This window comes from Grus americana, chromosome 7 (genome assembly GCF_028858705.1).
Source record: "Grus americana isolate bGruAme1 chromosome 7, bGruAme1.mat, whole genome shotgun sequence".
Classification (NCBI taxonomy): Eukaryota; Metazoa; Chordata; class Aves; order Gruiformes; family Gruidae; genus Grus; species Grus americana.
Window position 1 is genome coordinate 36,939,867 of NC_072858.1, and position 23,960 is coordinate 36,963,826.

General features: G+C 45.4%; 1 protein-coding gene across 3 annotated transcripts; it reads left to right on the forward strand.

Moving 5' to 3' along the window:
- The first annotated feature begins 1,056 nt into the window (after positions 1-1,056).
- Positions 1,057-20,184, forward strand: TSPAN15 (tetraspanin 15). Of its 3 annotated transcripts, none has more exons than XM_054831406.1 (8): positions 1,057-1,240; positions 8,183-8,368; positions 10,486-10,560; positions 12,474-12,569; positions 14,196-14,312; positions 17,236-17,283; positions 18,630-18,746; positions 19,235-20,184. In XM_054831406.1, the coding sequence occupies exons 1-8, from the start codon at positions 1,151-1,153 to the stop codon at positions 19,385-19,387; spliced, it is 882 nt and encodes a 293-aa protein (XP_054687381.1). In that variant the 5' UTR covers positions 1,057-1,150; the 3' UTR covers positions 19,388-20,184. The 3 variants fall into 3 exon arrangements, with proteins under 3 accessions (XP_054687381.1, XP_054687380.1, XP_054687382.1); XM_054831405.1 differs by lacking the exon at positions 1,057-1,240 and adding an exon at positions 2,610-2,743; XM_054831407.1 differs by lacking the exons at positions 1,057-1,240; positions 14,196-14,312 and adding an exon at positions 2,610-2,743.
- Positions 20,185-23,960: the final 3,776 nt, after the last annotated feature.

Sequence of the window (23,960 nt, forward strand, 5' to 3'; positions counted from 1 at the left end):
GCTGGTTTCACTGTTGTTTTTATTATGGGCAGGATTGTTCAAGGCCAAACGTTACCGTGCTGAGTCACTGATCCCAGCTCTGAGCAAAGGGTGAGAGATGCAAACAAAAGATGTGGGTCTGGAAGGTCAGGAAGGGTGAATAAGGTGCATTTTGTGTTTTGGAAAAATATTACAAGGTAATACAGGCAGTGAAGGCTTTAATTGTATTGCACTTTGGACTCTGCGTTGGGAGGAAGGACCTTTGTCCAAGGAGCAGCTCCGAGAGCTGGATGTGAGGACCATGAGCATCCGCCTCGGGTGGGGCAACGTGCAGCCAGACTGCAGCTTTATCAGCCAGGCTTGGGCTGGAAGAAAGCAGCAAAAATGCTGCTGGTAGCTCAGAAAAGCTTAGGGTCTTTCTGACACTCCCCAGTGCAGGGCTAGCTGCAGGTTCCCTTTCCTTTTCTGCAAATCTCCTAAAGCCCTGGGTCAAAAGCTCTCCAGCCCACGGCTTTTGAAGACTGTCCATTGGATCTACCATGCCTTGTACATGCTTGCAATGACCCCGGTAGCTCTGGAGGTGAGGGAGGATATGTGGAAGTTACCGATCCTTAACATGAACAAATCCATCGCTAGTTGAGCCATCGGATGGTCTCGGGAGCAGATGCTGTAACGCGTGATCTGCCTCGATGCTGGCAGAGATGCCAAACTCTCGGTTGGAAAACTGCAGCTCTGTGCTGCATCGGGCTGAGGTGGAGAGAGCGCAACCGAGAGGCACCCTCAGCACCGCAGGCAATTCATGACATCTTGCTTTAAACCATCATTTGCTGCTAGACTATACTAATTGTGTCCAGAAATCTTGCCATTTCATTGTCTAGACAAAGTCTGGGATTGAGACAAAGAAAAGGATTATTCAATTATTTTCATACGGTTTCATAACAGGAACCTGTTTTGACGTATTGGCTCAGTTCAGAGTGAAAGCAACAGGAAAATGGGCACTCCTTTTAATCGGCTTCCCCATCCAGCCGGTTGTGCCCTGAAATTTTATTTGCAGAAATCAGAGCTCAGATGACAAGGTATGGCATTAGGAAAGTCAAACCAAAACTATTAATTTAGTTAAATACACAAACAAGGAAAAAGTGTAAGTGACGGGAACGTTTGGATGTGAACGATGCCCGTGAGACATGAAGAACGTGTGGCAGGCACTAATTCCCAGCACTTTACACGGCATGTGATGCCATTTCCAGCCTGCACGCCATTGGTAAGTGTCAGGGGTATTTGCAAATTTGTTTCAAGACTGAAGTTGTTGATATTTTAGAAGATGAATGCTCAGGGACATTGTATTCTGTATTATTCTCAGAAATGTAAGAGGTGATGAGCTGTTCTGTCGCTGGCAGGGACCTGGGCTGGATTATTTGTTTCCCTGAAGCAGAGTTTAGCACTGTGTGCAAAAGCAATAGCACTTTTTATAATAGAATTATCCAGGAATATTTTTTCAGGCTGTATAAAAGAGGCTTTGGTAGCAACTACTGGTTTATTGTACGTACCTAACAAAATGATGTGCGACTGACCACTTAAACAGTTCTGGATACGCAGCTCAGAGGTTTTCCACAGTCTCTTTGCTAGGTAATTTAAGAATAAATGCTGCCACACTTCATCTTCTCTGATACTAGATGCTGATTTTCAATGCTGTCTGTCTCTGCTCCGGGCCAGGATACAACAACCAACTCTGTGACACTTGTCTGCCGCTTTGAATGAGACTTTTTTTCCCCAGAGGAAAATAGCCCTTTGTAGGACAGGAGTGCAGCAGTGCCAGCTTGAAAGGGCTTATTTCATCTCGTAGGCATGAATGGCGTTTGCAGTTCATGATTGCTGCGTAAGACCCAACACTGACCCACTGTCACGGCAGCGGGATGTGGATAAACGCCCGCGCAGGCAGAAAAGGCAGCCAGGGCAAAGTGCATTTGCGTGGTGGTATTTGCAGGACGTGACCCTCTTTGCACGTGCAGTCGCCTGGGTGTTATGAGGACAGGTAAATGCTCTGGTATTGCTTAATTGTGCCACCGTAGAGAGCGGGGATTCTGCTTCGCGCCGTTCACGTACGCCTAACCAAAAGCGGCACCCGTACATACATCTATGCCTTTCTGCCCGCTCGAATTGCAGAGGTTTGTGGACGCCCGCGTTGCTCTGGGCTCCGGCAGCACTCTTAGATGGCTGTTTGAGTAGCGATATATATATTTTTTTTTTTCTGACGTCTCCAGCTGTGGGGTTACTTCTGACCGAGCAAGCCCTCGGCAGCTAGGCATCTGCGAAGGAAATTGCGGGGGCGGGGGGAGAAAGAAAGAGCCGGAGCCGCCGCCGCCGGGAGCGTTTCGGAGCTTTGCATTCACTTCCGACGTCCCCCATCCCCCCCCTCCCCGTGTTATTTGTGCCACCCCCCGGCACCCACTCGGGAAATCCCCCTCGGTCCGAGTGCCGTTCCCAGAAGCGGCGGCGCCCTCGGACCCGCCCGGTGGGGCGGCTGCTCCCGCCCCCGGGCACGGCGCGCCGGGGAGGGGAGGGGAGGGACGGGCAGGGAAGGAGGGAAGGAAGGAGGGAGGGAGGGAAGGAAGGAAGGCGGGAGGGCGGCTGCGGGCGGCGGCAGCAGCAGGTGCTGCGGGGCGGGAGGATGGCGGCGAGGGACGCGGAGCAAGCGCGGTACTGCGGGCGGCTCTCCTACGTCTGCCTCAAGCTCACCCTCATCACCTACTCCACCACCTTCTGGGTGAGGGCGGCGGCTGCCCACGCGTGGGTTGCTGCGGGGGGGGGGGCGGTGTGTGGATGGAGAGCGGCAGCGCACCCCCAGCTTGACGCTGTGCGAGAGCGCGGCCGCGCATCGGCGGTCCCGGGGTGTGTGTGGGGTGTGCGTGGGGTCTGAGCAGCGGGGAGTGGGGTCCCGCACTCGATTCCCGCGGGGAGCGCTGCGTCTTTCTGGGAAATGGGGTCCCTCCTGTGCAAGGCATCATCGGGGTTTTTCAATAATTAATGCTTCCGCTGCTGAGCCGGCGGCTGGCACACCTGTACCTGTGGGCGTAGCTCCCTGGCCTTCCCTAGGGACCGGCAAACTGGTTTTGGCGGATGGGGACTTGTGGGGGTGGAAAGTTTGGCAGCTAAAAAATCATTTATGCGTGTATTAAAATACTGCTTTTTCCTCTGGGGGAGCTGGGCAAATAAAGCCTTTGCCCTACAAAGTCAGTCGTCAGTATATAGGATAATTCCTTTCCCAGCCTTGGCTGGGTGATACCGTGAGGCTTTAAAGGTGTGTCGCGCTTGCTGTCCTCAGCCAGGTGCCCGATAAAACCCACGTGCTGTCTCCTGAAAGTGATAAAGTCCTAGCCTTTGGGTGCAGACTATTACCGCTGACTTCTCACGTGTGGCAAATTTGCCCTGACCGGGCACCCGCTGGGCTGGAAGGAGCCGTCGGGGCTCCTTGTAAGGACCCTGATTTTATAAAGTGCTTTTTCAGGCTCCGGGATACTGGGGTGATGCTGTCTGGCTGTGCTGGCTGATGGATGAGATGTTTAGGCAGGGTTTCTTTCTGGCTCTTTCAATTTAAATGTCGCTTAAGCTCTTGTTTTGCTGGTCTGTGTTTCTGTCTTAGTAGACGCAGCGTTTACAAGGTGGGAGCGTGTAAAGCTTTTGGTGTGTTTTGTAGAAGGTGTTTAGATCCACCAGGTCTGATAGTAGATGTCTGATTAAAGCTGTGATTTAAGGAAAAATTGAAATGCATAGTGTTCGGGTGTAATTCAGGCTTTTTGGGATCCTAGATGTTTTTTGTTTTTCTTAGCAGACAAACCAGCCAAGGAAACCCCTTGGGTTTAGAGTCCTGAAGTTTCCTGCGTTACTCCACAGCCGCTATTCCACAGATGCAGTTTTCTGAAAAGGAAAATCTGTTGCATTGTTTTTCAACCCCCCACTTCCCCCCCCCTTTTTTTTTTTCAGCGCGTCCTTCCGTGCACACTGTCTATGCCGTGTTTTCCATTGGCAGCAAGGGCCCTTGCTGGTGGGATGTAACAATTAATCTCGTAGCAGGAAAAGGGCCCTTCTGAAATATTTCTCTCCAAGTGTACCTGGACGACAAAGCCTCTCAAGCAGCCTCAGGATTTTATTTACTCTTTGTAGTCGCTTGCTTTGGATTTTCAACGCTCTACCCTTGTTTGTAACCGAGCGCTTCAATCTCGCTGCTCTGCCGAGGAGGTGGTTTGCTCAGGGCGGGAGGGCGGCAGGCATGACGGGGGCTGCAGGAAGGGGAAGGATGGGGGTTGACGGCTTTTGGAGGGTTGGCGCTGGGCAGCGAGCTCCCGACGTTCGGGCCGAACACATGCCGTGTTGCATGAGGTACGGCGCGTGGGTTTCTCTCTGAAAATTTTCTTTTGTTCTAGCTTAGTGAAGTAGATCTCATTAGCCATAAATATGAACGGTCTGGTTCTTTTTTCAGCTGTGGTAGTCTTCCTGCCCTTTTTTTTTTTTTTTAATAGGTGTAAACAGGAGTAAAATTTGGCTGTGGAGCGTTGGCTTGCTTAAATATTGGGTGATTTGCGTGCTTTTGCTGCTTTTTGGGGCTCTGCTGTACGGGATGCTGAGGCCATTCGGTTTCCTCCCTGCAGTTTCTGTTTACTCCTGTAAACATTTGCAAGTGACAAACACCCGGATTCGAATCCCCAGAATTGCTTAAAGTCCCCAGGAACTGAGTACCAGCCTTATCCAAAAGCAGAAAGGAAGTGAAAGCATCGCTGGGAGTGCTGGAGGGGACGTTTGCTACGGGCCCTGTCACTGCCGTGTTTTCCCCGTGTCACCCGGCGCTTTTTTTTAAAAACCAGTCCTCGCTGTGACTTTTTCAGGCAACTGTTTTGCTGGTGAATTGAGGCCGTGATGTAATTTTTTCTCGCCCGGCTGAAACAACGTCCAGCGTTTTAAACGGAAGGCGCTGTTGTTGAGCGGGAGCTTTATTTAAGAATAAGTATCGTAAATACAGGGTTAAACCCACTACTCTAGAAATAAATGCTTTTCCTTTCTCTTGGGGAAAGCAACTTCTGTGCATGAAAAAACCCCAGAAAAAGTCCCTGATATTTGCTGGCGGATATTAATTTAATGTGAGTTAAGGCCAGTTAATTTTTCCCGCGGACACAGCGTGAATTTCCAAGTTGGGAGCTGTTGTGAAGGATGCAGGATGTAAACAGTACGTATATTTGTGGGATACCTACGGAAATGTGGCATTTCCGCCTCTGGTCACAGGAAGGGAAAGCGCAGTCCCGGATAAGAGACACAGGTGGGATGATTGCTTAGTTAGCACATCTGCTTGGAGTAAATAATTGCTGCTATTGGTTTGAGCGTATTAAAGGTTTAAAAGATTTTTATTAAATGCGTAAAAGAAATAGAAGGTAACAAAAGCATAAATCCTGCTTGTGAGGAATGAGGATTTTAATTGTGTGCTTAGGTGGGTTTTTTTTCCCCTCCCATAATAGCTTTCTATGCTTCAAAATCTGTATAAAACTTGGAATGCAAGCGTGTGTCTGCTATTTGATAGGTCAGTCTGAGTTTTTTATTTGCTAGCTGATGCTTTTCCCCTGGCATTAGCAGCGATGCTGCTGGGTGCAGCGTGAAGCCCTCCTGCCTCCCTGCGGCACGTGCCTTCCGCGTGCCCCAGTTTGCAGAGGATTGCTGGAGGGAGTTTGATTACAGGGGTATTTTGTAGCCCTCTACGTGGGGAGTGACGTCATTTCGATGTCTGGTATCCTGGAGCCTTCCAGAGCAAGTGGCTTGGTGCGCTTTTTGGAAGAGAGGTGAGAAGCTCCCTGTTTATCCCCCGTGGGTCACGAGATATCGCACCCCAGACGAATTAGGGGATTAAAGCGATGGGGCCACCTTGGTGCTTGGGACAGTAAAAGCTGTAATGTGTGGGAATTTGGGGAGGGTTATTTTTTTTTGGGGGGGGGGGGGGGGGCAAGCTGGTTTCAGAAAACAAAAGGCAGGACTGAAGTACACCTAAAATGTTAGAAGCAGTTTTGGAGGGTGTGTGAGGAAAAGTGCGACTAGAAGCGGGTGAAGATACGTATGTGTGTAAAGATGGCGATAGGTGTCTGTGTATCTTGAGCTATTAAAAGTGGGAATGTGTCTTGTGTTTCTACTCGCAGGTGCCTTTGAATCTTTAAAATATCTTAAATTGAATGTTTTGGTGAGAAAACTATGGCTAAGAAAAAGACGTTTCAGTAAAACGTTCTCGTCTTGAAACAACTCGCTTCTGAAATTCAGATAATCCCCGTCAAGTTTTAATGCCTGTGTTTTATGTCTGGTGTTTGGGGTTTTTTTAATTTTCTAAACAAGGAATCTACCAGGCAAGCGTTGAGCTTGTTAACGGTGCTTTAATGTTTGCAGGAGAGTCTGTCTATAAATTGTATTATCTGCTGCTTTCTGAGCAGGGTAAATGCAGTCTGGACAGAAAAGTATCAGGTTTTTAGGTTTTGGGGTTGTTTTTGTTTTTTTTTTTTTTAATAATAGAACTCCTGAATCGCTTATACATGTGCAGTCACCAATTTTATAATCTGTAATTATTTTGCATGGTTCTGAGATTCTTCCCTCAATTGTTATAGCTGTATTTTAAAATTTCAAAGTCACTTGTTTATGTTGTCTTCTGCTTGAAAAAAAATTTCATAATTTATTACCCAAATCATTGAATTTTTTAAAGAATAAAGCTAACGCTACAAATTGACCATTTAGTAATAAAAAAACCCTAATTACAGTTTTACAGTAGAAGCATATAGATGGTAAATTTGGGTACCTGTTATTTCTCCCCCGTTTTCTGCCTTCCATAATCGGTACAATTTCTGAATTTGTCAGAGGGGGAATTACTCTGAATTTGGTCGTGTAAAATTTTAAGTTGCTTTTTAAATACCTTCAGTATATTTATTTTCATGGGTGAACCTTTCTGAGATTTTTCTTTTTTTAAATGACAACTTGGTGGCATTCCACCCATAACGTCCTTCGCAGTTTTTTTATTCTTACCTGTAGAAAATCAAGGTATTTATTTTAAGATATCCCATAATTTAAAAAAAAAAAATATTATTTCAACTGTTGGGCTCACGATCTTGCAACTAAGTATGTCGTGTGTCCGTGTAGACCTTTCTCTGGGATATACCATGCGATATCCAAAAGCCTCACATAATTAAGAAGCGTGCTGTCCCCGCCGTTGGTGTGCGGGGAGCAGACTCGGGAAATGTCGGATCAGAAAAGGGGAATGCTGTTTATCAGATTGCCAGAATGATTGATTTGAATCTGGGCTCTTCTCTGAGGATGTGCCTGGCTGTTGGAGTTGGCAGTAATTTTTGTGATTAAGTGTTGTGGTCTATGTTATGGGTTTGGTTTTTTTTGTTTTTCTCCCAAATTCAGCATAATTCAAAGCTACTTGCAGCATGCTGTAAGTTTAATACTAAATGATTTTGACTTAGCTGTAATTATTGTGATTTAAATACCTTGTTAAATGAAATGCATCACTTCTTGCTTCACTTGTCAGGTTTATCTGGTAGCGCTCAGAAAGTTGCGTAATTTCAAAACTTGCAGGTTTTCAGGTTTGTGGTTTTTTTTTTTTTTTTTAATCTGGTGCATTTCCCCCAATGGCAGGAGGAGCGGAGGTATAGGATACACTTGGCCATATTTAGTGAGCCTGTTTACAATAGGAGCTGATAGGGAGGGACACGTAAACTGTTGATTGCAGACTGGTTTAGAAATTGTGTTAGGGCATATATATATACACACACGTACACATAGAGGGAAGGATGGACAGACACGCAAAAGAGGAATATTAATGCCATGGCATTTGCTAGTGTATGTAATATATATGATCTCAGATGAGTAATAAATTGCATTTCAACCAGTGACATATGTTTCAATTTGTTTAACTTCCAGAATGTGAAAAAATTGTTAAATATATTTTTGAAATGAGCAAATCTCGTTTTTTTTTTTTCTAACTCAGCTTTTTTTCTGCTTTAGTCTTTGAGCTGTTTGTTTGGTGTGGTTTTTTTAATCCATACTTCTCATTTGAGTATTTCGTTGTTTATAATTAATTCTGAAGTGAGTAGTCACGGGTTCTTGTGTACTCACAAAATGTCATCTCTGTGTTTACTGGGAGAAAGAGTAACATCTGTGCTCTCCTCTTTTTTGGTTTCAGGTGATTGGAGCCCTTGTCCTCGCCGTTGGGATTTATGCAGAAGTTGAAAGACAGAAGTACAAAACTCTAGAAAGTGCCTTTCTAGCCCCAGCAATTATTTTAATACTTTTGGGCATTATAATGTTCCTGGTATCTTTTGTGGGTGTGCTGGCTTCTTTAAGAGACAATTTATGCCTTCTTCAAGCAGTAAGTGTTGGGGTTTTTATTCTTAATTTTTAAGGCTCGTTGCTTTTGCTTTTCAGTGTCGCCTGAATTCAAACCCATAACTATGTCTGCATGGAAAAATATTTTAATAAAGTTGCTTTTTTTTTTTTTTAAATTAAATCTGAAACTGCTTTATGGCAGCGGTCCCCTAACCGTGGTCTGTGGGTGTCCTTCCATCAAGGAAGGGAGCAACAGTATTTCGTCCTGCCAGGGACAGGACAGGCGAGGGTCAGAGCCCGGTGCTGAGAAAACCAGCTTTCCAATGGTTAAGGGTTTTATGGAAAACAACCAGGAATGTGAATCATTATCAGCTGGCGTGGATCTTGTGCAAACTCAGCTGTTGACGTACCGTTTCACGCTACCCTGGCACCACGGTGCCTGCTCTTTCTCTGGTCTGGCCGTACCATAGGCACGTGCCCTGCGTAGGGGAACCGGGTGCTTGTCCTAAAGCCGTGGACCTGCTTGCTGGGACGTTAAGCGCAGAGGTGAGTCGCGGTCTCTGATGGTTCTCCAAATGCTTCTCGTTTCAACCCGGAGGAAGCTGCTAGAGAAAGAAACCCCGGCTCGAGCTGACGTCCGTCAGGCTGGCGGCAGCTGGGGTGCATGTGCCTTCAGGAAGCGGAACATAGCAGGGAGATGGAGAAACGTGCGTTACGATGTTAGTTTTGTAGCACCGCAGGGCTTTGAGAGAAGGGCCCTAAGGGAGAAATGAAAGGGGGAAGTTTTTTCTCTCCAGCGCCTCTGAAAGGGTAAATTTTAGGGAAGTTCCTGTACAACGCTGTGGTTGCAAATGGAAGTTGCACAGATGACTAATTAGAAATAAAGCGTGAAAATATAATTTTCACCTTCACGTGAGTTCAGTCTGAAGAAATGCTAAATACGTGGTATGTTATGTAGGACAAAGCAAGAGGTAGCTGTGGATTTTGAAATTATGCTGGAATTTTACTGAGACCGTGTCCTTAGGTGGTGGTGGTGCTTGCTTTCACTCCGAGCGTGGCGGTGTGTCCTCTTCTGGTGCCGAGGACGTTTTCTCTTCCCGTTGTGGTAGGGTATTTAAAAAAAGACAGTCCCCGATGTCTGCTGCTCAGGCTGCTTTCAGATTTAGCAGGAGAAAAGATATGTCTGGTGAATTTGTGACACCGATACCGGGTGTTGAGAGCACAGAAATTCAACCAGCTTTTGCGGCAGAGCATTAGTCTTAGAGATTATTTTCAGATGAGAGATTGTGAAACTTCTCTCATGTTGAAGTTCGCCAGTAAGAAGCAGACCTAAATGCATGTCACAGCCATCTTTTACGCCTGAAGAGTCTTTTGGGTTAGAATAACGTTTCGTGTACTGGCACGTCGCAACTATCTCTTGATGTTGGTCTGGATTTCTTCACGTTGTTCGTGTTTTGCATGCGCTTTGCTAGCTAGTCGCAAATGCACACGTTGCGGTCGCGTGTGAGTGCATTTGTGAGCATGGTACGCAAGTAAATAAGTAGAGAGCTAGCAGATATAATTTTTCTTAGCACTGAGCGTTGTAAGTCCTGTTGGTGCCCATCGTGCAGCCTCTGGGCTCAGCTGGCTCGATAACGCAGTACGGCTCAGTTCCCTCTTCTGAAACAACCCACTAACAGGTACCAGACCGGAATTTCGCTTTGATTTAACTCTGGCAATTTAATAGAAAATGGTTTGGATTATCTTAAAGCACTGCTTTACCCAAGAAATGAAAGCTGACAGGTAATTACTGTTTTTGTAGGAAGCATAAAACCATGATGTTCGGTGTGGTTTGTAGCAGTTTGGGATGCCGTCGTGGAGAGAAATATCTTGGCGTGATAAATGCATCTGTCGGGTTTGGGTCCATTCAGAGCAGAAAAATAACGTGTTTGCCAATTGGGCAAAACCCAGAATGACTCAAGTGAGGAAAAAAAGGCTTTCTTGCGACATGAAGAGTTTTATAAGAACAAAACCGTAATTTTATATCTTTCTTTAAAACAACATCTCATGCAGAAAGCCAAGCATGTTGGCAATTGAACGTCACAGACTTCAGGACGCTCGCTGACAGAGCAATTGGGGTTCGTTGTGTTTAAGGACTCACTTGCGATTGTTTTTCTGCAGTTCATGTACATTCTTGGAATCTGCTTGCTGATTGAGCTGACTGGTGGAGTGGTGGCTCTGATCTTCAGAAACCAGGTGAGCTGCCTGCATTTAGGGCTCGATCACCAAGAGCGTTACTCGCAATCCGTGATGTTACAGCTATGCTACTGAGCAAATCAAAGGTGTTAAAATTGTCACCTGAGCGCTGGTTGATGGAGGTCTGGAGGCAGGTCCAGACTTCTCAGGGTTTTTCAGGTTTGAGGGTGGGTGGGATTGGCCAGCCGTTGTGGACATGAATTCCAGATTAAAGAGTTTGGAGAAAATCTCGTGACTAAGAATGTGCAATATAGGCAAAATGACTTTCCAGCTCTTCATGTATTACAAAGCGCTTTCTTCTTATTTGCCATCTGGGTCTCAGATTGCTGATTTGGGACGTTTCCAGCTGGATTTGGAGATTTTGTTATTTTTTTAGTGGCCAAAATGTTTTACCTTACCTAAAGGGCAGCTCTTCCCTGCGCACATCCGTAAGCAACGTAACTGATTTCTGTAGGAGACCCCAGCATTTTCAAGCATGCTATAACTATATATAAAAACCTTAATTTTTCTAAACAGAAAGCAGCAGGCTATTTTTTTCTGTTAGAAATGTTTTAAAACATAAATATGTTCACTATGGCAAGATTTCTGTGCTTTGATTTTTTTTTTTTCCCCTGATCTGGCAAAATTTGAGCATTAAAAGGAGATGCTGGATAATAAGACCTCTTCCCTCCCTACCCCAATCCTACCAATTTTATTTCCACAAAAAGAAGTCGTACATACTATGTTACATATGTTATTTAAAAAAAAAAAAAAAAAAAAAAAGGATTTATTCTGAATTGTGATGGGAATGCCAGGCTCATCCGAAGGGAGCAGATCAGCCTGCCTGGTGTAGGAGCGTGGGCATCGCGGGATGCAGAGAATTTGTTTGGTGGAAAACTAAGTAGATGCCAAAGATGGTATTTGCTGAGAGGGCGAGGAAGAATTGCTGTTGACTTTCAGACAAAGAAAATGTATTGTTGGGGTTTTGTGCATTGTTTTCCGACATGTTTGTTGGCTGTCTGAGCAGGACAGCTATGCTCAGGGACAGGCTCGCGTGTTTGTTTTACGAGGTTAATGAAGAAGTAGGGGTTAGTACAGGGAGGAGAAGGAAGTATTTAATAAAAGTTTAGGGTAATAGCCTCCATTTTAAATGCTGATTGTTTTGCACGTCTCGTTGGTTTTTCCCATTTCTGTCTCTATTTCCTTCTCCGATCTGTGGAGTCTAAGCGAGGCGATGCCAGGTAGCACGAGAGCAGTTGGGATTTGCTGCTGTTTGTTCTTTGGCCAGTTAGGACAGTCCTGCAAAATCCCTTCGTATTTTTAATCACTGATGTGATAATTGTCTTTGTTCTGTTTTGATTTTAAGTGTTGCAGTGTGTAATACTGAGAAAATGAGTAGCCGTATTTCAGGTTTCTTTATGACCTGCACGGATGTAGCTTTGATCGTTTTAGCAGCTGGGTTGAAAGGAAAATTGTTAAATTCTGGTTATGTTTAGTCTCAATTTTTGCTATGCTATAATGGTGCTGGATGCTGAAAACTAAATACTCTCCCCCCCTTCCATCTTCTGAACTTTAAAAGTGTGTTGTTGATTTAATTCCTTATATTCCTGGGGGGGCAATGGGACCATCTCTAGGAGATGCTTGGAGAGTCTCAGAGAAGCAGCACCTCGCTGGAGGGGTGTCGCGGTGTCAGCGCTTCTCGGCACAAAACCAGCAGTGAGGCTGCTTCCTTGAAAGAGAACAGAGGATCAGTCCCTGCGGGACTGTGCTATGATTGATTTTTAACTGGTATTTGGGGTTTTTTTAAAGGAAAAAAAAAAAAAGCAGTGCCTTTTCTCTTGTGCTTATCAATTACACTTGTCGCTTTAACCTGTTCTTTTAATTTTGTTCCGGCGTGTGTAACCCATGAATCTTGTTTTACTTCTGCCTTCTAGACAATCAGTTTTTTGAACCATAATATTAGAAGAGGAATTGAGAATTACTATGATGATTTAGACTTCAAGAACATCATGGATTCTGTTCAAAAGCAGGTTTGTTTTGGTTTGGGGGGTTTTTTGGTTTTGTTTGTTTGGGGTTTTTTGGTTTGGGTTTGTTTTTTTTTTTTTCCCCTGGGACTAATTCATTGCCAAGATATGGTAGGTCGTGGGCAACAGCTTTGAGGGGTTTTTTTTTTCCGGTGATGTGATAATCAAATTCTCATTGACGAGGGGGATGAGCTCTCATGCGTCACCTGTTACGGCGTCGCTGCGGTCAGGACTCCTCCAGCGTCCTAGCTGGCATTTGCAGCCCTCTGAATCACCGCAAGAAGCGAGGGGCAAAAATGCATCTTTTGCCTTGGTAGATGTGATTCGGATGCTGAAGGCCAGATCCTGCAAATACGTAGGTTTACAGGGGCCCCGCAGCTGGATTCAGACAAATTCAGCTTCAATTCCACCCAAGCTGTTGCGCTCAGCATTGCTGCTGGCTGGTCCAAGACATTCAAAAGCATCTCGTTAACAGGAGGTACCGCATAAAGAGAAATTAGGTGGCAATTAGGCTGTTTGAACCTGGGCCGTTGTATTTTCACTCGAAGGCATGTAGCAAGCTCTTTAACGGGGTGGTTATTCAAAGGAAGCATGTATACCTGTAATTCAAATTCAGAAATTGTGTTGAGCCCAGCTGAACATTACTTAATGGCACGTGTGGTTGACTCACAGCCTTTTTATTTTTTGTTTTGCTTTTTGTTAAGGCTGGTGTGCTGAAATGTTTATTGGATTATTGAAGAGCTCTGCCCTACAGTTCAGAGACTGTAGAAGAAGCAGAAAATGTTCAGAAATGTGATGTCAAGGCTCATGTGATGTCAGTGACCATGCCAAATAATGATTTAAAAAAAAAAAAAGTTAACTTAGGAAGTGATATGTATATTTTATGACATCGTTATGGAGATGGCAGCCTGCTTTGAAAAACAGAGTTAGCATGGAAAGTCTGTCAAAAGCCAACCATCCTGAGGAAATTTAGTCATTAGACTTCATAATGCTTTAAAGTTTCCATGCACTGCCCATAATTATGTGCATGTACAGCGACTATACATTTTAGTGATTAAATAAACTGCCGCTTTTCCCTGCATTTAAAATACAAAGTGAATATTTGTATTAAGTCCTGTGTAAACAGGATTTGTTTGCCAGATTTCGGTTCTACTAAATTACACCCAAAATGTTTTAGTGAGATTATTTTTTATGCCTTCTAGCAACACTTTTGTCTTTTAGACTCATTTAGAAATGTAGTCGCAATCCTTAAAAAAATCGAAGAAGTATATGACAGCTTGAGAGGGAGTGAATGTAAAAACATTGCTTAATGATGTCCAGACCTGAAAAGATAAATTTTCAACTCGGAAAAGATGGGAGGTGGAACTTAGCACTGAGTGCTTTGCTCTGGCACCCAGGGTAATAGCTCAATGAGTGACAGAGGAATGCCACCTATATCTTTAATTCTTTTCAGTTGTATCTATCATATACATTCGTATGTGCCTTGCTGATAAAATGACAGAATTCCTGGGGAGCTCAGTGCTCTTAAAATTGTTTTATTCTTACTTTTTTTTCTACTTATTAGAAGAATTACTGTTAAGATAGGATTTCCCCCCCCCCCCCCCCCATTGCCTTTTGCATCTTTTTCCCCAGTTTAAGTGCTGCGGTGGGGAAGATTACAGAGATTGGTCACAAAACGTGTACCACAACTGCGCGGCGCCGGGACCGCTGGCCTGCGGGGTGCCCTACACTTGTTGCATCACAAATAAGGTACGTCCTGGCATCTCAGCGTCGCTGCTCTCTGCCGGCTCGCCGGCGTTCCCTTAAAAAGGTACCTTACTTTAGAAAGTCTGGGGGAAGAAGCGAAGGAAAACGGGTCCCTCCTGAAAACGGGAGCTATGGATCCAGCTTGAAAAGGAGAAAATATTAGAAGGCTCTGGTCTGTGTTACTGTCCCGCTACACAGTCCTAGAAACGCAGAAGGGATCTTGGCATCTTCTCTAACCTCATGGCTTGCCTGGACCAGGGCTGCTTAAAGTTTTGCTGCTGTTTTCCCCAAGTTTGCTGCTCCAGCTTTGCCAGGAAGCCTGGGCCCCGATCGTTTCCCTGGGTGGGTGTTGCGGTGATGTGCACCAGCTGCTGTGTGAATTAAAACCCAAACGGCACGGACCCCATCATCCAGAACAATCCAGAAATGGGGGCAAATGACCTCAGGTCCAGCGCATCCTTCTGGGCGCAGGTCTAGGCTGGAGCAGCTGCTCTGCCCTAACCCATCCTTGAAAACCGCCCTGTAAAATCCTCCCTGGGAGGACACCCTGTCAGCTGGAGTCTGGACCAGTTTCTCAGTCTGTGATAAACTGGTATTAACTGGTGCTGGCAGCACTAGGAGCAGGCATTATGTTCCATGTAAACATGTTTTATATTAATTCTGGCAGTTTTAATTCATCGCCCTTCATTTGAGGGATGGATGTAATGCTGAATTTGATAAGGAACTGTTCTCTAACATAAAACCAGTGTGGGCAATCCCTGCCTCGCTGGGTTTTGGCCTTTGGTCTGAACACAAGACAGAGAAATTGAGTGTGTGTAAGAGCAGACGCAGCAGAGCTCATGATGGATAGCCTACCGCTGCCTGTTATGTGCTGCCCTTTCAACGTCTGCCTTGAGCATGGCTGTTTAATTAAAAAAAAAAAAAAAAAAAAGGGAAAATAAAATGCAATAATTGTGTCAGTAATCCTGCTAGGTGTTGCTGAGAAATGTGTATAATATGAAGGTGTTTATTACGTATGCTTACACATTTTTTGTGTATGAGACGAGTCTGTTTAAATCTGCGCTGAGCTTTGATTTATTCTCAGAAACCAAAGCTAAACAGTTATGCTTTAAGTCTTAGGTGTTTGAGAATAAGAAAGTCGTGTATATGAAAATAATACCTGCTGATCCACAGCTGCACTGAGCAGAAGAGCTCAGGATTTTGTCCTCAGTTGATGGTAAAGGAAGACAGAGCTGGCTGGTAAAGAGCAATCTGGCTTTTCAGGGGTCATTCAAAATACCGCTTGTTCCTCTGGAGCTCTCGTTTCTCTGTTGAAGTCTTATTTTAAAAGGTTACTTGATGTGCGTGGAGATACAGCCGTACCGAAGGCGAAGCGTGGCAATAATCAGTGATTAATAACGCCGCGTGCCTTTTCAGCCCTGGCACAAATAATCAGACCTGTGGATTTCAAATGCACCCTGTCAGGCAGGAAAGCACTAAAATAAAACCAGGGAGTATATATTCTCTGAATTGCTGCATCGGCAACCGGCGAGGGAGGGATGAGACTACTTGCAGGCTAAAGGTAGCTCAGGGAAGTTAATGGAAAGGCGGGGAGAAGCCCCAAATTACCAAGCAAACTTGTTATTTAAGGGTAGGCTGTTCAGCAAGATGCTGCGGTACGTTAGGGCTTGCAGCTTTGCCGCAGCGGGATGCCATCGATGTGCCTTGCGAAGTCCGAGCAGCACGGACGCGGGCTCGGCAGGATGAGGCTAAACACCGTGGCTGTATGGCCAGCTGCCTTGGGAGGGGGGAGGTGGGTGGGCAATCCCACCAGAAGATGCATAAATCTTGTATGTTTGACAAATGCTTCCAAATACAGGCTGGTTTCTGTCCTGGAAAACTGCAGATACGGTTTGTGATTACTCATTCACTTTGTAGTCATGGAAAACTCCCGCTAATGTCAGAGGTTGGATTGTGGTCCTCTGAAAAAGCCTGGTGCTAAGTCGAACCAGGCTCGTGTTGGGGGGGGCTCTGAAGGGACTGTTTTCAAGTCAAAGCGGTTATTGAAGACTTACGCTAGTGTAACGGGTAAAAATTAGCCCCCAAATGCCTATAAACCTCTGTTTCTAATGCATTTATCTCTGTTGCGTACATTGCCTTGTGCCACAATATCCTGTTAGCAAACGCTGCGTTTAAAATTAAATGATGTGACCGCGTTCCGTGTTGGCAAATATTTCGCCGATGGCTTGATTTGGTGCCAACGGGCTTTACGTTGTCTGATGTATAAGTGGGCAGTATTTTCGTGTTAGCTTTGGCAGGCCAGGTGGAGCTTCAGCACTCAAGCAAAATATTGAATGGCTACAGAAAATGTGTGAGTAATCTGTGATGAATGCAAGTGCTCAGTCTTTTTTCAAAATGTATGGATTTTATATTCGTATATATAATGGCATTTAAAAATGGATTATAATAAATTTGGTCCTGCAAAATGCTCATGTAAGCATTCATAGTATTGGATGTTATTTGGGCTTCACATATTTCTGAGTTTAAATTTGTCATCGTGATGGTATGATGGCTGTGTTAGTTCCTGGTTTTCTTAATAAGATGTGTTAAGTTATTAAAGCCCAAAAATTAAACCCAGCTGTTCATTCTGTGGAAACAGCTGTAGCTTACAGCTCTGTTGTAGCTAGCTTTGGTTTCTGATGCCACACTGTTTTTTCTGGATAGATACGGTTCCAATGCCTTGTGTCGTGACACGCTGGCAACAGCGATTTCTCTAAAATCCTGTATCTAAATCTGACCCTGGGGCTGCTGGGAAGAAATCGGTGTTAGACTGAGGAGTGACCCTTGCTGTTGCTTTTATACGAGCTGGGTGAACACAAGGCTAAAAATAATTTTTTTGGTGATCTTTGTTTTCTGCTATAGTTTATATTTGTTGTTTTCTTTTCAGACAGACATCATCAACACGATGTGTGGATACAAAACCATTGACAAAGAGGTAACGTAACCAGCGTCCACCCTGTCGTGGCAAAGGGCGGTCCTTCTCTGTAGTTTTTTGTCGGTCTTCTGCAAACTTAAATCTACCAGACAGTTAAATCAGCAGTTAAAATGATTTTATCTGGAATACCTTCCATATATATATATATATATATAAAAATCTTGTTTGATTGTGGTATCTTCCACGATTCCTCATTTGACATGTGTGAAGCTCATCCCCCTTACGCTAATTGCACAATTAATACAAAGAAAGCCGCTTCAATACTTTTAAGCGGTGACTTGAGTTGGGGAAAGCTTTTAATACTTGAAGCCACAGTTTCTCACTGAGTAAAATCGATTTCGGTAAAGCCAACTTAGCCGTTTCTAAGTATTTTATATCCCAGTAGCGAGCGTTTTATCTTTAAGCCTGTAGTAGTTATTCCTGGAAGAGGAGTGGGACTTCCCAGGTTGCAGCCTTCTCCTCCCTCCAGGAGCAGGATGTGGCCTCCTCCGTTGGTTTTCCCTCTTGGGAATAGCCTCCGTGACTCCAGAGTAGAGACTGCCGGTTCAAGGCACTAATTGCAGAGTGATTAAGCGGGGAAATCAGTAATTGGATCTGCTGGCGAGTTCTCCACTCCTAGCTTTGTAGTGCTGGTGCGGGGAGCTGGTCTAAAAAAAGCCCCCTCTCCCCAGCTCGTTGGAGGCACTTGGCGCACAATGCCAGCTTCAGTTGTTGGTTTTTGGGATTACCGGTTATCTTTACGTATGACCCGTCTTCATTTAGATTCATTGATTTATGGCTTAATCACCTAAAAGCTCCAGCCTGGCTCTAACGCCCGAAGCACTTAAGCGTATGCTTAACTTTACCCCATTCATCTGCTTAGGACCCTTTGCAGCCTGAAGTGCTTTCTATATTATGGGTTGGGGTCACAGTGCAGCGCAGCTTGCAGGACTGAATCTGAAATCCTCTTGTTCCTGCCCCGTTTAGAGTCTATTGCAAAGCACTTGGCCCGCAATTTATATTTTTCCGCTGCTGTACTTTCAACTTGGAAGCAGGGAGAAAAGCTAAAGAGGGACTTCTCTACTTTCCAGAGTGGTCTAAAATGAGAATTGGATGCGTTTCTTCTAGAACAGTGGTTGCAAAAAAAAAAAAAAAAAAAAAGTTAAAAAAAAAAGTAACTTTTTCAGGTGTGGAACTACTTAAAAACAGATGGAAGAATTAACGATGAGATCTCTGTTAAATTCAGTGAGTTTAAAGAGGTGGGCAGGATGACCAAATTTGCCTCCCTGAAATTTGAATGATCATGTGTTACTGTATCATACGCCAGCGCAACTGCCCGTTTGAACATCTGCTCCGTTATTTTGCAGCGCTTGAGTGTTCAGCACGTTATATATGTCCGTGGATGCACGAATGCGGTGCTTATTTGGTTTTTGGACAACTACAGCATCATGGCTGGCGTGCTGCTCGGCATATTGCTACCCCAGGTAAGAAGGGGCCAGTGCGTTGTCCGTTAAAAGCAGTACCTGATTCGTGGCTATGGTATGCGAAATCCCATTTGACTATACTTAATTATCTTTTTTTTACTTAAATTTGGTGTAACTGATAAGCTGAGGTGGCATTCCGGTAATTTAGTAGCATTAGTGTGATATATTGCGGGATTTGGTGGGTTAATTTGGTTTTCCTTGGGTTTTTTGAGTCCTTTCCTCCCCCTAGCTGCGTCCACTAAGACTTTCTAACACCCCAAGGCACAGGGGTGGTAATTCTTCTGCTGTATTAGCTCTTCACAGAAACGATCCATTTATATACCCCTATACGCAAAGAATAACAACAACGCGAGTTTCTGTCTGTACGTATACCGCGTACCTGCCCGTATACCTGACGTACGTATACCTAATTTGTAACAGCTGTGCTGGGAGAAGCGTTAGGTGAGCAATATTTGATCTCTGATTAGAGATGCCCCTTCCTTTCTCAGTTCCTGGGAGTGTTGTTATCCCTCCTTTACGTAACTCGGGTGGAAGATATCATCACCGAGCACAAGCTGAGCGAAAGACTCTTTGAAGTAGCGCCGCAGAGATCTGCCCCCGAGTTTGCTGGAGCCGGCTGCTGCATGTGTTACCCGGGGTGACTTCGGAAACCTCAAATACGGTTAAAAAAAACAGGCGAATCCACCTCTTCTGGTTTGTGCCGGCCTGTTACAGACCGCAGGTGTAATGAATCCGCCGGCGGGTCGGCGGCGAGCCGATACCTCCATAGCCTCGTCGTTCTCGGTGCGTCTGCAACCAAAGACGCGCCAGAAGATCTCCGCGCTGCCGAGTGACGCTGCTGCGGTATCGCAACGCTGCCGGAAGGGTGGGATTATGGATCATTAAATTTTTTTTTTTTTTTTTTTTTTCTGAATGATTGCTGAGTGATACGAAGCCGGGAAAACTATTCCGGAAAGATTTGAAGGTAGATTTCTAGGGAGAGCCTTTGCACCTTGCGATGTCGTATTTCAATGTTTGTCCTTTTCAACTTTATTTTCTTACTCCTTCCAAAAAAGATTTCTTACTGATCTACATGGTGAATATTAAATGTGTTTAATAATTTTTTTTATGCTAATCTTGATGAAATTACTGACAATAATGGATGTGATGCTGAACACTTTCATTGCTCAGTCTTTTGTGCCTTTTAATAATGGGGCAAATGCCAATGTCGGATCAGTCAGGTAATGCTTGATGTATTTTTAATGCAATTTATTACTGTCTGGCTTTTGTATAAACTTATGGGATGTTTGAGTCTTATACGTACTGTATTTTTCCTCTTTAGTAAATTAACTAGGTGATTTATGATTTTTTTTTGAGTTCTGTATGTTGAGATGTTTCTAAATTTTATTTTTCTTGTCATAATAAAAATGATTTTTTTAATTAAAAAAAAAAGTACAAAGCTTTTGTTTAAAATGCGTTTTATTTTCTTAATTAAGTTAAGCCTTTCCCTCAAACTCTGACTCAAAAGGTAGAAATACTTTGAGCTGTGATTGTGGCTTGGGTGCTGCCTTGCCCGGGGTTTTGACAGAGCCACTCCAGGTCTGTGCCTCGCTCGCTTCTCTTAGGGAATCGGGGATAATACTTGGGAAGTCACCGGGAGCTCTGGGGTTTTTATTCTTGTCGCTTTGTCCTGAGCATTTCTCTGCAGGCTTTCCAGCCCCGGCCAGGCTTGCAGGCAAAATGCAAAACCTAATTATCATGATGCTTCAAATAAATAAATTCAGGATGAGAATGAAGCAGGTTTGGTTTGCATCCTGTCTTGGTAAATCTCTTCTTCTCTGACACTCCACCAAGGCACGCAGAGGAATGTCTGATACTATTCTTTCCTTGCTGCTTTTCTTCTGCTTTCCTTAAATTTTTATTTCCTTGTCCTGGACGTGTTTTCTTTCTTCAAAACTCAGTGTTTGCCGCTTAGCTCTCCACCTTCACCAAGGATTTCTGAGGAAAAGCTTCATGCGTTTCCAGGAGCCGGAAAAGGACTCGGCCAGTTCTTCGTGTTCCCGATGGTGTCTGGAGAGAGATCCCGCAGCGTTATCGAGCCCGTCATCCGCGGCGCGAGGTTATTTCCTACCCAGCGCACCTGAGCGTTGGGTCCCGCACATCGTTACGTATTTAATCGCTCCATATCGTTGTCACCTAAATTTTCCTGGTCTCTGTCCTGAATAACGTATTTTGGTAAGTTCAGGAGTAGTAAGGTGTGCTTTTAAGGGTGGGTTTGTGTACAAAGAGAGGGAGGGGAAAAGGAAGGGACAGCTTTGGAGGTCCGAGCTGACTGCTGGTGAAGGACAGGAAAGATCGAAGCCAAAATTTGGTTTATTGTGGCGAGTGGGCTGGGGAGGTGGGAGCTGAGGTATCACCAGAGGCAGAGCCGTGCCCTCGCCTTTAGCAAGAGGGGACCAACGCTCGGATTTGAGACGGCAGGAAGGCTGTAATGAACTGTGAAGGAGGGAATGACAAAGGTAAATTTTATTTGATGGCGAAAGTAATTTTTCTTTCTTTGCTAATAGTGTCTCATAAACGTGGTGGTGGTTTGAAGTACAAGATATCCGGGAAAGCAGGAGATAGCAGAAGCTGATTGATGGATGATGGTTAAAATTTGGGTGGTTTAAATGGAACAGGGAGAGTATTTGGGGATGCTGGGGAGCAATTCTTCTTCAGCAAGGAGATGTGTGGGCTGTACTGAATTTTCAGCCATCCTCGGTGCTCTCCGTCACACGCAGTGTTTGAAGGAGGGAGGTTTACCTGACAGTCACGGACTAAACATGCGTGACTTTGTTTAATAAGTGATTAATTAAAATACTGTTGGCCCTTCCCATTCCCTCAGATCTAGGGAAATTAATTCTTGGCTACACAGGCCCATGGTGACCCGAGGGAAGGATGATGCTGATCAGGCGGCTGGAGGAGAGGGACGCGGCAGGTCCCTCTTACCCGTGAAGCTTGGCTCTTCTCAGTGTGCCATGCTATGTCCTGTTAGTAGGCAGATTTTTGAATGGGTTTGTAGCGTGCACAAGGTGCTTTGTGTGCTTACAAGTAGTTGTTTTTATCCTGAGCCGCTGGCCCTGCGGGAGCGTGCTCCGTCCTGCCCGGTTCATCCGCACGAGCGAGGTCTGGAGGGGATGTGGTGCAGCGTGAGTGAACCTGCGGCTCATCTCCAGCTGGTGCTCCACACACATCGCTGACCCCACTGCCAGCATTTTCTTTTTAAATATGCACATCCCAGTGTCTACAAACAACTCAACTGGAAGCATGCAGAGGGCTACACCCAAAATGTTGTCCTGGTCTGATTTTTGCATTTGGCTGCAAGTGAAAACCACTGCAGCCGCGCTAGCGAAAGTCATCCGGGCTTTTCCAGACAGCTGATGTGAAAGTTGATTTTAAAATGATGAAGAACACTGATCTAATTCAATCCCTGTCTTCCTGGCAGGAGCAGCCACAGCTGCACTAGTCCTCACAGATGCGTTCTTAAAAATGCTCCTTGCCTGCTGTGTAAAAGACTGAGGCGACTCTGCAACATCCCAGAGCTGTTACAGAAATTTGGTGGGTGTGTGTGCAATTTTTAAAGTGCTCTGATAACTGTGAGCATCCTATGGTTCATCCTCCGCGCGCTCCCGCTTTCCCCGTTCCCCCGAAAGCCCTGCCCTCTGCAGATGTTGGGCAGCTGTTTGTGCTCCCTGCCTGCAAAAATCACCCCTGCCGGTCCTTGCCGCCTGACCCTTGCGTTGCCTCTCTCCTGCCTGCATCCCGGAGCTTTCCTGCCTGTCCTGGGATGGCTGTGCGGAGTGCAGCGATACCTAATTTAACCGCTCTCCCCTCCCCTGTGGGTTCGGGGAGCAGGGTCACCGCGCCGCTTCAGCAACGTGGAGGGGTTTTGCACTGAGAATCACGCGCCGTTCGGCTAGAAATAGAGATTTATCTCTGCATTTTGAATAATTACAGGCCGTCCAGGCGCAGTCTTGGCACGGCACTTGGCACGGCTGGAGCGTCGTGCATGGTATGTGCTGTATGATGATGTTACGGGATGAAAAGCTTTAATTAGCGCAGTTCCTGAGGAGAAATGCCGAGCAGCTCTCCCTCTGGTGGTGTGGGTATGCCATATCGCAAGGCGCTAATTAAATCTATGCTCACCGTGAATTAAATCTCCGTTTGGCGTGTCCGTACGGTACCGGTGTTTCTCCGGTGGCCCTGTCCCCTGCCTTGCTTCAAGAAGCCGCCTCGTGTGGGCACAGCTTCCACGGGCTTCATCCCCCGCAAAGCTGGAACACCCCTCATTAGCCCCGAACCTCTGCAGCAATTAGCATCTTTTAGTGAGACCGAGCGGGGTACTTGGGATACGGCTGCTCGTTACAACCTGACCCGGAAAATCAGCCTCGGAGGCGGGATGAGCTAATTTCCTACCCATGGGAAAAAACTTGGTGTTGAAGAACTAAAAACTATTTAGCTAAAAGTTGTTTTGCAGATTTGTGTTCCTACAGCCCTTTTCTTCGCTAGGACTTCCCACTGCTTGTGACTTTTCTGTACAAGCTGATTATTAAAAGGTGCTTGCGTAGGTTCAGGAATTGCTTTTTGGTAAGAAATAATCTGGTGGGTGTTCAGCTGCAGAGTGCAGGTTCTCCCGCTGCCCGGGATCTTCTGGGCTCCGCTGAGCCACTGAGATCAGCTTAACCCCGAGCACACTGGTGGCACGGGAAGTTGCTTTGGGTTTGCATCCTTGTTTGATGTCTACGCCTTTCTGGGGAGGGGGGAGACAGGGCGGCATCTTCGTCTGCGGTGGTGAGAGCAACACTGCTGTTTAACTTGTCAAAATTATATTCAGTCCACGGTGCTCCTTAAAACTGACCCAGACTTGGTCTGGTTTTGCACTTGGGATGGGAATATTGCTTTCTTTTGGAATCAGCTCCTGGTCTGAAGTCTGTCTCTGCAGTTATAAGGGCTAAAATTTTGCCTCGCAGCAGCGGTAAGAGCCCTTGGCAAAGGCAACTGTTAAATCCCCTTGGGAAAGTGGGTGTCCTGCCCGTGTCCAGCACGCTCCCTCGAAGGAGGTGTTTTTTCTTTCTTCCCTGGAAAGTTTTTTCCTTGATGAAGAGGTAGAGAGGTAGGTGAAAGCTGCCATCCTGGAAAGGAGAGAAGGAGAAGAGCCAATCTGCTGGAGAGTATTGCCTCTTGGAGAAGTTTGCA